This window comes from Pyrgilauda ruficollis, unplaced genomic scaffold (assembly GCF_017590135.1).
Source record: "Pyrgilauda ruficollis isolate IOZ18807 unplaced genomic scaffold, ASM1759013v1 scaffold8, whole genome shotgun sequence".
Lineage (NCBI taxonomy): Eukaryota > Metazoa > Chordata > Aves > Passeriformes > Passeridae > Pyrgilauda > Pyrgilauda ruficollis.
Window position 1 is genome coordinate 1,751,186 of NW_024529932.1, and position 18,594 is coordinate 1,769,779.

Below are 18,594 nucleotides of genomic sequence, written 5' to 3' on the forward strand. Positions count from 1 at the left end.
TACAATGAAGTGAATGTGCAAATGGATAAGGGATGAGCAATTGATGTCACCCACCTGGATTTCTGTAAAGGCTTTGACACAGTTATACACAACATTGTTGTCTCTAAATTGGAGTGATATGGGTTTCAGAGATGGATTACTCAACTGATAAGAAACTGGCTATGTCCAAAGGATTGCAGTCAAAAAAATCCATGTCCAAATGGAGACCAGTAACAACTGGTGTGCTCAGGGGGAAATGCTGGGACCAGCATTGTTCATCTTTGTCAATTACACAGATAGGAGGGTTGAGAACATCCCTCAGCAAGCCTGTGGATAACACCAAGCCAAGTGGTGCAGTTGATACACTGGAGGGAAGGGCAGCCATCCAGAGGAACCTTGACAGGCTTGAGGACTGGGCCCAGGGGAACATCAGGAGGTTCAAGAGCTCCAAGTGCAAGGTCCTGCACCTGGCTCCAGGCAATTCTCAGTATCCATACAGGCTGAGGGGTGAAGGGATTGAGAGCAGCCCTGCAGAGGACTGGAGTCACTTGTGGATGAAAAACTGGACATAAGCTCACAGCCCAGAAAGCCAACCATGACCTTGGCTGCACCAGAAGGAGAGTGGCCAGAGGGACAGAAAAGGGATTCTCAACATCTACTCTGCTCTCATGGGACCCCCATCTGGAGTGCTGTGTCCCACTCTGGAGCAATGGTTTTAAACTGAAAGAGGTGAGGTTTAGATTGGACATATGGAAAAGATTTTTTTACCATGAAGGTGACAGGATGTGCACTGGAACAGGTTGCCCAGAGAACTCGTGGACATTGGAGATGTTCAGGGCCAGGTTGGATGGGGTCTAGAGCAACCTGTTCTAATGCCAAGTGTCCCTGACCACAGCAAGGGAGTTAAATGAGATTATCGCGGTGGGCTCATTCTGGTCCAAAGTGTGCTATAATGCTAGAGTAAAATGTGATACCAACTGGTTTATAAATGTTGAGAACCCAATCATGTTCTAATTTGCATCTTATCTCTCAAAATTCCCTTTTAAAAATTCAGGGAAGGTAAGCATTAGACACAAAAAAGGTGACAACACATGTTAGAATATCCACAAACAGTTAAGACTGTTATAGCTGGAAAACAAATGATAAAAGTGAGAGATGCAGGAGGTCAACGGGCCTGCACCTTAACACACTAAAAAGAATATCAAAACAATGAAGCAAAATTCTGATAGGAACTACAAGGTTAACATTTGCAATAAAGATTTGCCACAGGAGGGAAATGACTGAAGAAATGAACAGATTTTGATCACTGGCTTCACAAGAAAACAGAACATGCAAACACTACATTGGCAAGGCTAGTTTGGCATGACATTATGCAGCTCGAGTATCCTTTCTGGAGCAGAGACAGAACTTATTTGTCATTATACTGAATGGCTATTTTTGTCTTGACTAAATTTGTTCTGAACTGTAAAAATCTTTATAACTCATTTTGAGACAAGACTAACATTTCTGTTCAGTTTTCGAATAGGAAAGCTGAAAAGTATCAGACTTTGCTTTGGGCGTAAGGACCTTCAGTTGTTACCACTGAATTCCTGCTGTAGTTTTGCTAGATTTCATCTGCTTAAGTAGTTTAAAGCTTTGGTCCTTTCCCTTGTTTTTCATAGCATTTGGGAACTAACTAAGGGTCCCTTTTCATAGGAACACAGAAGCTTAAAATTCACATAAACATAGTTAAAACATTATACAAGCCTAATAGGGGCTGTCTTACTCTGGTAAAGGGATGATTTTTCTAATCTAACAGTAACCAACTCCAAGCAACTTTAGAAACTAAAAAAGATACTCTGTATGAAAGTAAACAATATCCACACAGGAGCCATACTCCCTACTTTCTAATATTGCATGCCAATTTAAAGTCTTCTGACATTTAAAATGGGTTGCAGCTTTTAAAGCTTTAGCTAGACACAGGAATTAAGATCTAAAACGGCATATCATTATTGCTGCAGATAACTTCTGGACGGGATTCCTTGCAGAGGATTTCTTGACTTCTGGAAAGCCAGGAGAATACCAGCAGCTACACAAATAACACCAACAACAGTCCCTTCATGGCAACCTTACTCTTGGGGTATGAATAAATTTCTGTACAATTTGCTACACCTACAAGCCAGAAACAGAGAAGGTCCCTATATCTCTACTTACAATTTGAGAGTTATTTCCTTACTATGGGCTCACTGGCAGAAGTTAATGATGAGAATTCCAGCATCTGCTAAGGAATATCTCCCTATTTCTTCTAATATTTGAAGGATGCTAATTATTTTTGCAGATCTCTGCATTCCAAATATATTCTACCCAAGTATTGAGAAACCAAGATCACCGTTTTCATCACAGTTCAATATACTATATATAATCTCATTTTAACTTCTAGTAATGTTATAATGCAGCTGGGGTATTACTTAAATACATACTGCATTTCTTAGTTTATCACATTTAGTTTCTAACATTTGACTACTCTAATGCAGTATTCCCCCAATGGACAGCGCAGTACTACGGATCTAATTCTCATCCACAATGAGTTTTCAGGATTATGAAATGGAGAAATAATTTCATGCCAAGGCTGAATATTTTGCATAAAACCAGATTTGCAGAAATATACATAACATACAGAACAAACAACTATATACTCATGCATCTGCTGATAACCCACAACTCCAACAAATTTCCTTACATTTATGGCTAGTGCACACAGCTGGTATTGTTCTAAGGTGATGATTTCATGGTAACATGGTTCTTGTGCCAACTTCACAATAGCATTCCCTGCAGCCAGCCTCAAGCGAGACATGTCAGGTTTACTGAAAAACAAGCACATGGATTGTGAAGGTTAATTAGCAAAAAAAATTATGTAATTATTTGACTTAACTAAATCTAATAAGTTTGCATCACTGAAAAACAAGCACTTCAAAGGAAAGAAGTTTCTGTGAACTTAGCCACCCCTATGCTAGCAGAAGTAATTTCAAACCCAAAGTAATTTTCATGGCAACACATTTTACAGCCTATTCCCAATTACCATTACCTCGTCCCAACCTGGCAATAAAAATTTTCCATCAAACTTCCTAAAAGTTCCACATGGGTGTGAAACAATTCTAGCTTTACTTTGAATGAGGACAGTCCATACTGCCTCTCAGAAACCACATCTAGCAGTAAGATACTTCTGCTCAGCTTGCTGGTCCCCCTTCAGCAGGAGAGGCCTGCCAAAGAAGTAGCCAGCCCATTTCTAGTCCCCAGAGTTGCCAAACTTTTCTAGCTCAAAATCCATACTTCAGGCCAAACATAAATTAAGATTAATTAGACACTGTAATACATGACTAAGTGAATTCTATTTTAAGACAAATGTCTTTTGAATGCAACCACTGAAAATGTTGTGTAACAGATGTGTGGCAAATTTTCTACAGCACAGAATTATGACATTCTAAACTCCAAAAGGTTTTTAATAATTTTTCTCTTGGTGAGCATTAGTTTAAGAAAAAATGCAGATGGTATTTCAAGAAAATCTGAATTCAACTTCATATCTAATATCAGTACTTTCAGCAAAAGCTAGCATCCTCTGATACTGAAATAGTCTTATTTTATGCATAGTATAGACTAAAATCAAAATCCTACTACAAAGACATGTAAGATTAAACCTAGCTGTTCTACCTAACCACAAATAGAAAATTTGTATAATCTTGAATTTTGTAGGACTGTTTATGACTTATAAAATGAAAAAGAAAGACTTGGAAAGGACAGTTGAGATACTGCTTATTGATTAAATTCAATATTAAAAAAATACAAGACTGGTGAATTTAACCTACAAATGATAACATCTTGAAGAAATCAGTTGTTGATTTAAAAGCAATTAAAGAAAGTCATCAATCCTACTACTTCAAAGTGTGAAGGATAAAAAAGAGAAGGGATTTGTTGTCCAAATGGGACCTTGCCTTCACCTGACACTCCAGGCTGAACAATGCTTTGAAGTAAAAAAAAAAAAAAATTCCCTTACAGTGTCACCGCAGGGTAAAATTGTGTAGATTTCAAGAGGCATAGGGCAAGAGTCACTTTTAGGGCTGATGAGGGCAATAACACCAAGAAGATTACAACATGACTGATGGCCTGAACAGCATCAAAGGCTCCTGAGCCCTGCCACTTTCACTTAATTCAATTATGTTTAGCAAATTATTAAACACTGTTTACAAGACAAGTGCAAGCCATGAACACTAAAAATTACTCACACAGAATGACCTCATATCAAGTACAGTCTGAAAGGTTATGTTCTGTACTGAATGGACAGTTTTACTCTTTTCAAAGCCTACTCCAAGTCAGAAGGAGCAGTATCAGGTTTGCACAGAAGTGACACAGTAAGCATTGCCAGAAAGAAGATATCCTTACGGCACTCAAAGGGTGAAGAGCAAAGGTCAGGAAGTGTCAGCAAGTTCCATGCAGAACTAACAGGCCTGAAACATCATCTCCTCTGCTTCAGGTTTTGAGAGTAATTGTTAATGTAGGCAGTATAGGTCACACAGAGACAATGGACTGGCCCTTCTACCAGTTTGGAGCTTTCTTGAAAAGCAATACTTAGAATCACAAAATAATTATTTTATGTCCTGTCAACAGGGCTCTTGCCTCATTCAGTAGTGGATGCACCCTTTCCCTAGTCTTCATTTTGTCACTTATTTACTTAGAGAAGCTCTTCGGGTTGCCTTTGTCACTTCTCACTAGATTTTATACCAGTTGGGATTTGGCTTTCCTATCTGTATCTCAGATGGTATTCCTGTATTCCTGCCAGATTACCCATCTCTACTTCCTCTTTCTGTATACCTCATACCATAGAATAGTTGGAGCCAGAAGGGACTGTTAAAGCTCATCCAGTCCAACCCCCTGCAATGAGCAGGTACTTGGTGGCCTGTCCAACCTGACCTTGAATATTTCTAGGGATGAGGCAGCTATTACCTCCCTGAGCAACCTGTTTCAGTGTTTCATCACCCTCACCACAAAAAAGTTTCTTCCTTCTGTCTACAGGCTCCCTTTAAGTACTGACAGGTCACAATAAGATCCTTCTTATTGTGGTCACCCCAGACCCTTCTCTTCCGCAGGCTGAACAACTCCAAATCACTCAGCCTTTCCTTATAAATGTGCTCCAGCCCTCTGATTGTTTTTGAGACCCTTCTCTGAACATGCTCCATGTGTTTCCTGTGCTGAGAACCCCAGAGCTGGATGCAGTACTTTGCGTAGGGTCTCACCCTCAGAGTGAGCTGAAGAGGCAGAATCTATCTCTTGACCTGCTAGCCACGCTTCTTTTGATGCAGCCCAGGACACAGCTGGATTTCTGGGATGTAAGCACGCATTGTTGGCTCATGTCCACCCTTTCATCCACCAGTGTCCCTAAGTACTACCCAGCAGGGCTGCTCTCAATCCCTCTTTTTATGTTTGAATTTGCCAGGAGCACCTTGCTCATCCAGGTAAGGTTTGTTGAAGTATCCATCTGCTTTTCTGCTGTGATCATTCTTGAGTACTAAGGGGTGATTTTTGAATACTAGGTAATTAGTTTTCTTAGGCCCCTCTTCCCTCCAGGCCTTATCCAATGGGACCCTACAAACACATTCTTCTAGAGACTGAAGACTGTTCTCCTGAAGTCCAGCCCAATCTTGCCTTCTGGCCCCCTTCTTGCCCTCAGGATTTTGAACTTCACCATCTTAGGGTCATTATAGCCAAGGCTGCCTTCAACCTTCACATCCCCAGTAAGCCCCTCCTTGTTGGCATGTATGAGGTCCAGCAGAGAGCCTCTCCTCATTAGGTCCTCTACCCGTTGTGTCAAAAAGTTGCCATTGATACTGCCCTGGATTGTTATGCACTGCTGTGTCGCTCTTGCAGCAGACATCAGAGGCTGAATTTCCCCGTGAGGGCCAAAGACTCATACATTAGGTTGTTTTCAGCTGTTTAAAAGCCTCATCCACTTCCTCTTCCTGGCCAGGGGTCCCACAGCAGACACTCACCATGATGTTACCCAGAGCAATCTGCTCTTCAGTCTTAACCCATAAGCTCTCCATTGGCTCAACATCCATCCCCAGGCAGAGCTCCAAGCTCTGGGATGGAAGGGTTAGCTCCACAGCAACATCACATGTCACTGCAGCTTTCTCCCTACCCTGAAAGGGTCCCTCCCTAGCTCTCCATTAACTTGATTTTAAAATGGAGAACGGGTCATATCATTATATAAAGTTTATATTTTATATAATTACTTTTTGAGTAGAAAAGAAGTGGGAAAATTAAATTTCTGAAACACGCACAGTAAGGAATCATCATTCCATGCACGAAAACACACAGGGTCTACAGAACCGATCTATTCACTAACTACTGTGTAAGCCAACCATGTGCTCCAAGTAGTCATGCTGAAAAGCTAAATTACTGCCACTCAACTCCCTGGCAGCTGCCATGAATGGTCACTTTACAGAACTTAAAAATATAAACAATTTTTTACATAGAACTTTAGGACAGACTACACAGTTGCTACAAAGATAATATACTAGACAGCTCTCAGGTTTGTAATTTTGCACACACAATATGGTTCTATCTGCATTACTACTGTATAACATTAACTCTACCTGAAAATCTGAACCTTTTTAAACATACTGGCACAATCTACCCATGCTCTTAATATCTTTTGTAGACATAAATTTTCAATGTTTAGCAAGCAATAGTAGCTGACAACTTGTCACTTTTCCTACCACAGAGGATTAAGAAGATACCCAGAAAAACAAGTTGTCTAACAGTCACCTAAAAGGTAAATTATTTATTGAGATTTAATCCTGTTTACACATTTCCTTCTTGCTTTTACTTTTAGAGACCTCAGGATAGATTAGCCTGCCTCCAAGCAGAAGTGTCTTGTGTAATAAGTATTTCCACTTGGTTTATACAACACACTATTATTCTTTATTAGAAAGCCCACCTATTGGCATTTGGCGTACACAGCAATTGGTACACCAGGAACAGCAAGCTGCATAAAAAATTAAAACCAATTTTCAGTGGGAAGGAGGAAGTTGCACAGTTTATTCCTGCAATATGAGTAATGGCCTATTGAAGGGATAAATAAAAGCAAGAATATAAAACGTAAAATTCAGCTGTGTGTACAGTGTTACAAAACCTGAGACTCAGCAAACTTACGTTGGAACCAGCCAAGCTTACTATCCCATCTTATGAAATAAAATGTATAAATTTTTAACCAGTCTAGCAGAATAGTTTATACTCTACTTCAATTAAAACTCTCCCCTCACTCCATCATCACAGACATGAAAACATTACCATCTGGTACATACCTTATTTTCCCCTGTTCTGTTAAATCTCCATCACTGTGTAATATTGTTGTTAGCAATCTCAGAGTAGAAGTACCTGACTTGCTGTGGTTGTTCTTCATTCCTAGCAACCATCGAACCATCATCTTGATGGCCTGAATCTGGAAAAAAAAAATTATACCAAAAAGTCAACGCATATCATAAGCCTCATTTTTAAAATAATCTTTATCTTAATTTCATCACATAGTATTTTTTTCCAACTGCTTTTTGCTGGTACAAACAAGTCTGTCAGGACTGCAAAACATAATTTAAATACTGAAAGATAACCACACATACTCTCACTAAACAGCAACTTTTCACTGGAAGTCTCAAGGATATATTACAGCAAATAAAAATTACACAGTTAAAGTTTGAGCTGCTTTTTCTATAAGCAATCAAATATTTTGTCCTCTGAAAACATTTTCTTAATTGAGCTTACATCCATTAAATACTGTGAAATAGGCTAAACAGATAGTTTATACCTACTGAGAAAATGTTACTGGATCAAAAAGCAGAACACACTTTCGTCTTTATATATTCCTATAATTCACAGAATATTCTGAGTCGGAAGGGATCCACAAGGATCAACAAGTCCAGTGAATGACCCATATGGCAACTGAACCCATAACCTTGGCGTTAAATTCTTGTGCCCTATATCTTCTCTATTTATCTGTCATATTTGAGTTTAAATTTAAAGACATGTTCTTGAAAAATCACTTAATAGACATCTTGACTATTAGCAATCTGTACTACAATAACTTACCCTGGTAAAGAGTACTTTTTTTACAGCTATTTAAAGAAAAGCCTCAAAGTCAGGGAGGGATAACTTGGTTTTGCCAATGGAAACATCAAGTGTTTTGAGGCAACCTTCTGCCAGTATGCAGAATCCAGCAACTATCATGAAACACGGAATAATTTCACATTTCTTTAGTGAAAATAAAACATTAATTTGGAGATTAAGTTTGGTTTAGTATTTGAATCCCTTTATCCTTTCATTTTCCTTTCACATGACAGCAGAGACAATAAAGAAAACAAAAAAGATTATCTTCCTACAGCAAAATAAAAATGCACATCTATATCACATAGATACCCTTCGGGGGGAAAAAAAGAAACAAAAAAAACCCCAAAACCAAAACAAAATACTGAACAATCACATAGATATCCTTTGGGGGGAAAAAAAGAAACAAAAAAACCCCAAAACCAAAACAAAATACTGAACTCTGACACTCAAAACCCAAAAGCTTGAGAAAACTTACACTTTTCATACATGGTAACTTCAAATATTCTCATTAGTGGGAAAAGCAATTCCAGTAACTTTCAAATAAACATTCAGAATATCAACAAATTAAATTTATTATAGCCTAATTGATCTACTCCTTGCAACGAACTGACCAAAATGGTCCCATCAGATCTCAGTTCTAGGACTATCACTTCTATGTGAGCTTAGTTTTTAGGACTGTAGTCCACTTGCTCCACCTTATTGGGTAACACCAGTAAGCGGCAGGATATTTGTCACTCCAGAACTCAAAATGCAAATGGAATCTGAGGAGCAGAATTCGTCTCGCCCTCACTTTCAAAGGGTCTTCCACTGGAACAGCTCTAAGTATCCACCAGAAGATTTTAATATCATCAAGCCCAATATAATAATTGTAATATAACAATAATGGCATCCCATCTTTTCACAGCTCACAAATTCAGTTTCTTCATGTCATAACCAGGACCTGTAACCGTTAGTGCCTCCCATTTGTTGGGAGGATGGAAATATGACAGCTCTCCTTGGTCTTCAAAAAATGACACATTCAGCCAAGGAACAGATACAGGCTACCTTGTCCCCTGACCAATTTCAATTTCAATCTTTGCTTCTAGTAATTCCCATAATGTCTTTTCCCCAGTTTTATTATCCAAACCTATTCTAGTCTTCCTTCCATGTAGTCCAGACCTAGTCCCGCCTCCTTCAGAATTTTTGTCGGACCCCAGTAGTTTCCCTATTTCTTTGCTGGTGTTAAAGATGATATGATGACATTCCAGCAACCATTCAGAATTAAGCACTCCCATGAAATTAGTACAGGGCATGAGAATTCCCCCAGTCACTACTACTGATTACCCAAAGACTGTCAAACATCACATGAGTTTGGACTGCTGTCATGTTTTAAATTCTCCCTTTGCAACCAAATAGTACAGCTATTAAAAGATAACTCCAGTTGGAAGGAGTGTTAGGAGGTTTCCAGTTCAATCTCCTGCTAAAAGGAAGGTGAGCTATAAAATCACACTACATCGGTCTCAGTTTTATGCTCTGTGGTGTCAAAAGCCCTCCAATAATGAAGGCTGCACAGGCTCTCTTGGCAACCTGCAACCTCTTGCTACCTGTTGCATTGTCTGACTGTTCTCAGGCCTTTCCTTATATTCAGTCTGAAGTTCCTGTTTCAATTCGTGTTCCACAAGCCTAGAATTCTCCTCAGAGATGAAAAATTATTTACACAACATGAAAAGATAAGAAAGTGAAAATGAGACAGAGCCATATCAAAGACAACACTGTTTTCCTACTACATCACCATTATGGCAGCAGCTGGCTAAGATTTCTACTATCTAAGGTTTCAGAGCAACAAAGGCTGCAAGTTTGTGCAGTAGTGGAAAATGAAACAAAGCCCACTTTGAGCATAGTTAGAGAAACAGTATTAAAAACCTTATATTCCAGTGATATGGAAGGAAACAAGAAATATCATGGCTACTATACAAGTCTCAATCGGCTGCATGGTGCACAGTACTCATTACAGGTCACTGCCAAGGGAGACAATTGCTTTAGAACTCAAGTGCCTGGCATAGGAATTCCAGTCTAACTCATACAATCATTAATCCAATTCATAGTTAATACTCTACTGAAACATTTCTCTGCAGAAAGCCTTTCACAGAGGGTTTAGCGCCCAAAACTAAGGTTATCCTGTATCAGTCTACATCTGCTAGGCTGAACAATACTAAAATTTAGTTTTCAGCAGTCCTTCTAACTTTCGTACTCCAACTTGCTAGTTTTAAAATCCCCACTAGATATATTATAAATGTTACAAAAGGAAAAAGAGGCTTGTGAAACCAGAGTGAAGAAAAGCAGAGAGAAATCATTTATAAACTAATGGCATGGTTTGGAGCATACATTAAGCTCCGCAGTAGTAATAAATGCTAATTAAATCTGCAAATCAATTTTCACAATAACCTGTTTTCACATGCAAATAAATTCCTCTTACAGTTTTCAGGCTTGGCTTAAACTGCAAATTGCCTTAAGAACTTCTGCAGGTTAATTCCCTTCCAAACAGCCAAATATATGAGAAGTTTCATCAATACAAAAGTACATGTTAGACGGTTATTACAGCTTCACAAATCATTTAAAATAATTAAGAAAAACAGTATTTGCTACTTTAAGTTACATGTATAATCACTCAAGTGAAATCACACCTATTTAAAATTAGCATTTCATTAAATTAAAACAAAGGTGCATTCTTTTAACAATTTTTGGAGTATACTATGTAACTATGGAGTTGCACAAACATGAAAAATATCCTTTGTGGAGTCAAAAAACTAAAAGCAACAAATCAACTTCAACAAAAGCCAAGCATTTCCAGTAATGTGTTCTGTACCAAACTGCAAAGCAAAGTACTTACTAACCTAGCAGAAAGGAAGGTCCCCTTGGAAGTGTTTAACAATTTTGAGAGAAGGCAAAGAACCATTTAAAACCAGAGCCACTCTACTCAGAAGACATTAGAAACTAAACAACTGATATAACATAGAACATACTATAAAAGACAAGCATCTTATTCTGAAAAAAGTGAAAGCAAAAATCTATCCCTGCTCTAAAGGGCATTTAAAAACCAAATACAGATATAGAATATATTTTCCACATTGTGAGTCTATTTCTAATTCATTGAAAAATTGATTGACAGTATGTCTTACAGAGTATAGAAAATTAAATATACTTACCCCAAAATAAGAAAAAGCTTGAGAGGACATTTTTAAGTAAAGTACCAAAACAAACCTCTCACCATTTTAAAGTGATTTTTTTCTTAATTCAGGTTTTTCTCTAATACACATTGCAAACATAGAAAATAAACAATGTAACAGATTTATCCATTTGAGGAAACTGACAAATCAAATCCCATTTTTCTTCTTCCAAAACAACACTGAAAGTTTCTCGGAATCGCATAAAAATTCAACAGAAAAAGGAAAGACTTTTAACAAAATTTCTATATTATTTAACTCCTACATTGAAGAGGAGGAGAAAAAATACTTTTACTTCAAGTAATTCAGCTATCATCACAGTCAAGTGTCAGAAAACAAAACTACACCTATAAAGAGCTTATATAAAAACTTAATGAAGTGCGTATGTAAAATTTATGCATAAAATAATAATTTAAAAATATGTTCCCAAGAGCAAATTCTTATTAAGTATTATAAACATAATAGACAAGAAAACATAATACATGCTACTCACTTTAACAAGGGTTTCAGGAGACACTTCTTCATCTGGCACCCAAAGTTTTGTTGTCTTTTTTCCTGGAAGCTAAACAAAATGTTACATTTGTTACAGTACTGTTACTTTTCAGTGAAACTTGTAACCTCTTCTTTCCTGTTTGCTTCTGGAAACAGTACAGCAGCACTCCTGGTCAGCTTTATGCCTCCTGCACCTTACAGAAGTAACCACTACAGAAGAGAGATACCCCCACTATCCAACCATCAGCAAATTTAAGATTAATAAAGGGATTGGTCGTTGTTGTTACCTGAAAACTATTCCTTTAGGGCATAATAGCCATTGCTTTGAAAATAACAGCTTTTCCATATCCAGTACATTGGAACTTCACACACATTTTACTGCTTTAGATAGTGTATCTTTCCCTAAGCAATTTCAAACAATGCACAAGTTCATTTTTTGACTTCATAATCACTTTAGAATCAATTCAAAATTGTTTAAAAAAATTGAAATTCAGTCTTCCATAAATGCATTATACTTCCTAAAAATCACAACTCACTCAAGATAAGAAACAGAATGAAGTCATAACAATTTTCCTCTTTTTAATGAAGGCCAAGTCACGAGTGATGAAATGCTATGCTACGCAGCTCATCACTTTTGCAAGATTCCCAAATTGGTAGAATTTTCCTTTTCTGTACCATGGGTTTTGAATGGAGTCAAACTACATGAGGAAATCAGAAGACAACCATACACAAAAAGAACCAACATGCCAAATATTTTCCCAAGCACTTCCTGAGTATGATACTACAGAAAAAGCACACTCTTAACATAAGGTTTACTCACCCTATCGTTCATTAACAAATCTTTAACAATAAAAGTAGCCACCAAAGACTTCAAAGGGGCAGCAAATTGGTCAGGTGCAAGCATGGCTATATGGCCAATAGTAACCAACGGCGTAATGAGGTGCTCAAAATTGCTTGGATCCAGACTCTTATGCAGTGGCTAAAAAAAAAGGCAACAAATTCAAGTATTACTGATACAACCTTGTTGTGTCTTGTTGAGGGGATGGGAATGACAGCTTCGTACCAAGTTGTCCACTTCAGAAATACAATTTCAAAAGAACTATTGATTATTTAATTTTAAAGATACCTTCACCAACCCATCAAGTCTTTCTCAAGTCAGAGGAAATGTCAAGATGACAGACAAACTATTTATCACCTCTAGATAGTTCAAAAAGTGACAGCTCAAGCACGACCATTTAGGAAACAATGGATTAAAAAGCCTGCTTTCTTGTGGGAGAGCTAGATCTCAAGCTAGCAATTCCAGTAATGGACTATGATTCAATCCTCAAGATAAGAGGCTGATGGCCACTAATTAAAAGGTACATTTGCGATAAAATTTGTTTAGTTTGTACCACAATTCAGTTTTCCATAATTTCTGCAACCATTTAAATACTTTTGACCATTTTCAACAGGGGTAAGGAGTTGCATATGGTTTCTCTTTCCATAAATAGTTCATGGTTCTAGTACACAGCCTAACACTTGGTTTTACTCTACCAGCTCTTAAAATACATAACCTAAAACATGATGAACCACGAGGTACAAGAACACCCTCTACTACCATTCTTCGGGCCAAAATCATGTAACAACAACAGGAAAGGGGAAAACCATATTCCTAAATCTGCTACAACTTGCAACTACATCCCTTAGTTTACATATGCAATATAAAAGATCAGTAAAAGTAATTAAATATTTAATGTTACCTCAAATATCTGTGCAAACTGCGTTTCTTTGCTGGAAAATATTGCATGGATGCAGTGAATAGCATACTTGGCTTGACGAGGGGGTCCCTTTTTAGCTTTGTGATGCAACACTGGAAGCAAAGCACTAAACAGTTGTGTAACAAAACAAATAGACAAACAGACCAAGAGATAAGTAATTTCACAAATCGAAAATTTTCCAAAACATCAAACTAACAAAGAAGTACAGGTATACACATAAAAACCACAACACTTCTGCAAAAGCACTAATTGTTTTTGTTTGGGCAATTTCTTAAAAAAAAAAAATTATTTACATAACTTTCAAGCAAAAAAAATCGTAGTTTTTGTTGATAAAATATGTGGTAAAATAGGCATTGATATCTGCACAGGTACTAAATGTTATTTTGGAAATGTTTTGGCCTACATATCACCATTATACTGCAAGGAAGGTTTTTACACTGCGCATATACATATAAAACCAGGAAAGAATAAGTAATTATGAAGGGCAACAATACAAATTATAGTGCTATCAGTGACCTACCAGCCGTCACTACTTTGGGTATATTCATTTCACTTCCATTCTTCAAAAAGCACTACAATTTAGTTTTTCAAAATCTCTTTTGGGAAGCAATACTTTCTTCCAAAAAGAATGCAGGATAATGCTACAGCAGATGAAAGGAAGAGAACTTCCAAAATCCTGTTCAGTAAAAGTCACTGCTCAGAATAAGATATACAACTTACGATCGTATGTGAGGAAAGTCTTCTTCAATTTTACTTCCTGTATTTTTAAAAATTTGTAATGCAGCTTCTGCCACTTTTTCATCATCCATTTTCAAGCAAGCGAGGAGAGATTCAAAAGTTTCAGCTGAATGAAATGAGATAGGGTGCGTAAACGAAAGTACCTGCCAAAATATGATGAAAGCCGTGTTAACATTTTTTTAAAGGTCCACTTATAAGAGGACACTTCATCAAGAGTAATTTTCCACTGCCATACTGGAACATTTATAATGCTCTCCCTGGTTTTGATTCATGATCCACATTTATCTTCTTTTTTTTTAGTAGCTCCTAAAGTTCTGTCTTTATACATGACCTCATTAGATTGAATTTATTTCCCCAGTCTCAGTTTCTTCTCCTACTATTCTGACAGTGTACTTCTCAGTGACTACATCTACATTAGCAAGTACTGGGTTACAGCAGGAGCAGGTCTTAAGAGAAACCCAACAGATGCTAAGGAAGCAATGTTCATGTTTCAGGAGTTTTACTTCAGAGTATTCTTAGACTGACTAAATCCACTTTAGGCAATGCAACACAACATGTGCTTCTGAAGCCCATCTCAATTTTGTTCCTCTGAAAGGAATCCAGCTTGTGTGCCTCCAGACTTCATGTTTGTTTTCTCAGGGGAAGAATTGATTCTGCTCTGAAGTGAAATTCCTATCTCTAAAATAGCAACACAGACATAGTCAATAGGGCCTCTAGTTCCTCAAGTTTTCCACATTAACTTAATAGATTCTGTACCCTTCCTTCAGATTCTTGGACTTGGTTATTTTCAGGTATGACAGTCCTCCCATGTTAAAAAAAAATGAAATAAAGATATCCTCAATTGATCCTCCCTGAAATTTGGTCTTCTCTTCATTTTTAAGTGGCTGTTGATTATTAGCCTTATTCCACATAATATTCTGACTCATGGCAGAGAAACAACCCACAAAATCTAGAAACTTCTTCATATGCAGTTTTCTATTTTAATTAGGTTACCTTCCTTCCCACTTCATTGCATGGCATTCCCAGTGCTGGACTCCTATATTTGTTCTCTCCGTATTATTCTGATGATGTATAGACATCTTTGTTTAGGGCAGTCTTACTCCTCTTCCTTAAATGTGTCATGCCAGTTCATACAAATATGTAAATACTGACTTGGAAGCTTTCATTCAAGCATATACTCCTTCACAACATGACTCATTCTTTCTTACTCAGATGCATTCTTGGGCTACTAGGTAGCTGCACTTTTATCTAAATGTGCACATCTGGATAGATCCACACCCTTTCAGGTGAATCTACTCAGTCCTTAGTTCATCTAAAATATTCTGAAAACTTCAGTATGGGAGTCCTTTAGATTTTTAGGCCTTTGAAGTCAACCCCCACCTGGACTACCTGACAGTCTCTGCTACGTTAGCTCAGTCTCAAGATTACTCATAGCTGAAATAGGTAAGACCCCAAATTAGGTGGAACACAGAGGAACCACAGTGTTGCATTAATGTACAAAAGCACAGTGTCTACTTACAAATCACTGAATTCATGCTCTAATAACCAAAACTACACTGCTGCTGCCTCACATGCAACTACTTTTGGCTTACAGAAAAGCTTCTAAATAATTAAAAAAATAACCTTACTGATGCACCACATAAGATGAGCATAAAGCACAAACAACCAAAACAGTTTCTTCCAGGTAGGTACAACATGCTTTTGACTAAAAGCAGTAAGTGCTAATTAAAAATTTATTTTAAATAAGTTGTTTGCAAAGTTTCCCATGCTCACTGGCTACCAGGACTATACTTGCCTTTAGCAATTCAAGACCTGCTCTGATTGCCTGGTCAGTAGGTACACCCTCATCTTCATCATCAGCTGTTCCATCTATAGACTTGTTCACTTGCTTGATAAGGGCACTGAAGAGGAGAACAAAACATGGTCTTGTGGTTACTGCAATTCCACCATGTATGATTACATCTGAAACTTGTGAAAACAATCTTATTAAAGCAACTTATTTAAAACAAAAGCCTATTATAAACCAATATGTCAACTACATACATAATCTGATTGCCCTCATCTCCTATCCAAATCAAAGCTTCTGAAGCATTACATTAAAAAAATATTTAATCATCATGAATTAAGAACTATATACAAATGACTCTGAAAGGATGATCAAAATAAGAAAACAATTTGAGCATTATAAGCAACAAATTCAATAAGAATTATGCTGAGGTTACAACCCGCTACAGATTCTTAATAATTGATGGAAAATAACTGTTTACAATACTTAGTCTCTAACCAAGTGGAAAAAAAAAAACATTTAACAGTTCTACTAAGAGCTGATGACAAATTTACAAGACCTATCTTCTGCATATTTCTTCTTGACAGTAAGGCTTATTTCAAATACTGATGTTAGTTAAATAATCATTTCAGCAATAATAATTTCAGCAATCCCCCTCCTACCATAACTTCATTGATTCACTCTTCCTTGAAGTCTTGCTGCCTCATCATCATAACCTTTTCTTCCTCAGTTACATTACTGTTTATGTCACTATGAGCTAATATTCTGGGTGGAAAGTTTCAGCTGAATAGTCTGGACAGAAATTTGTTTTAAAATAGGTCAGCTGGTCACAAACCATGTGTTGTCTGTCAGCAACACATCCACTTTTACTGACAGGTCATCCCAGCTATGCTGAATGACAATGCAATTGTTTCTGTGACTACATTCTGGACAAGGACACAAAAGCCCCTACGCAAAGTGAAACAGAAGAAAACATTGCAGGTCACCAAGCCTTGAGCCATCCCCACCCAGCCTATCACTGCTTGTGCTTAAAGGCAAAGTAAGAAACTCCAATTTCAAACCCTGTGATCTATGGCCAACAACACACACAAAAAAATACCTGATGGACTCGGTATCAATGTGCACAGGAGCAATTCTCTCAAGAAGAAACTTTATCATTTCCAGGAAAGGATTTGTTGGTTGCTTTGGATTGCCCAACTTCTTTGTTATTTCCCTCTGAAATATAAGTCGTGATTAAATTTCTAATAAATTCTATTCCAAAAATATTCACACTTTAAGAGCAATTCTTACCACACATCCTTCAGCCTGTTTGCAAGAACATGTTGGGCTAACAAGCATTTCTAACTGACTTCTTATTTTTTCATCATCTTCTAGAACTTGTGTGAACTTTTTCATGAAATCTTGAGCTTTCCCTGGATCAGGAAGGTTTCCTTTAAATAATCAAAATAAATCACTATTTACATATCGTAAATTGCACAAGTTTGGAACATTATAGAAACCACACAAAACCCAAACCAAACAAGCAAAAAGAAAAACCACAAAAAACCCAAACCACTAAACACCTCAAAATAAGCAGACATATGTATGAGGACACAAATTTCTACAGATTTCCTCTGGCTAATTGCCTTCCTCACCCTTCACACCCATTTTTCAGCAAGTCTAGTTGCTCTTGCTAATAATATTGCTAACAGCTGAAGCTGACCTCAGACTGTAAAGCCTGAAATCCACAACAAAATATACTCTGCACACAGATCACCCAATGCAACAAGTGTGAAAAACATCAAAAAGGGTCTTTTTGCTAAATTATCCCTTAAGCGAATATAAGCTTTACAACAAACATTCAAAAATAAAAAACAGCATTTAAAATGCATTAAGGAAACATAAGCTTTACAACAGCTTAAAACATCTCAAAAAAGAAGGCATTTAAAATGCATTTCTTCAACTAGATCCTCATTTTATATTTATGTTTTATATTACAGGAAGGCAATTTATTAGCAAAGGATTAGTCTACTATTTAAGACGCTTCCTATTTTTTGGTCCAGACAGCGTTAAGCAAAGCTGGTACAGAATATGGTGTAGCACTACAGGATGGTTAGTTCAAAACAAGTTCTCTTATGATTTTGTTTTGCTGTATTGATTTTATTAAAAAAAATAAACTGAGTACTAGAAGTATGAGGAAAAAATACAAACTGATGAAAAATAGATTAGTAACATGGCCAACGAAGCAGCACAGTTCATTTTTTTCCTTTCTATTTTTTCAAAAATGTGCAGTCTTATGTAGTATATTTTTTTTTGCCAGAACAGATGGCATTTTTTTAAAAAGGTGGATTTGAAAACAAATTTTCAGATTTGTAAAGCAAGTTTTTCTTTATACTAGTTTTAATGCTATTGACAGGGTGGGCCTGGGGAAAAAAACGTGTTGCTTTTGGGTTGGTGGGTATTTCTTTGTCAATAGTTCAGTTTACATAGAAGTTCTTCACTTTTTGAAGTGTTTTCCTTGCTAGTG

General features: G+C 37.1%; 1 protein-coding gene across 4 annotated transcripts in view; it reads right to left on the reverse strand.

Annotated features, from left to right (window-relative positions):
* The window catches only part of PDS5B (PDS5 cohesin associated factor B), a 100,295-nt gene that overhangs the window by 22,918 nt on the left and 58,783 nt on the right, over window positions 1-18,594 (reverse strand). For all 4 annotated transcript variants that reach the window (XM_041487310.1, XM_041487312.1, XM_041487311.1 and 1 more), the window contains exons 16-24: window positions 17,379-17,518; window positions 17,188-17,303; window positions 16,098-16,203; window positions 14,285-14,445; window positions 13,547-13,670; window positions 12,628-12,786; window positions 11,809-11,877; window positions 7,317-7,453; window positions 2,699-2,822 (exon numbers count right to left, since the gene is read on the reverse strand). In XM_041487310.1, the coding sequence (XP_041343244.1) occupies window positions 2,699-2,822; window positions 7,317-7,453; window positions 11,809-11,877; window positions 12,628-12,786; window positions 13,547-13,670; window positions 14,285-14,445; window positions 16,098-16,203; window positions 17,188-17,303; window positions 17,379-17,518 (1,136 nt within the window). The remainder of the gene's footprint in view (window positions 1-2,698; window positions 2,823-7,316; window positions 7,454-11,808; window positions 11,878-12,627; window positions 12,787-13,546; window positions 13,671-14,284; window positions 14,446-16,097; window positions 16,204-17,187; window positions 17,304-17,378; window positions 17,519-18,594) is intronic.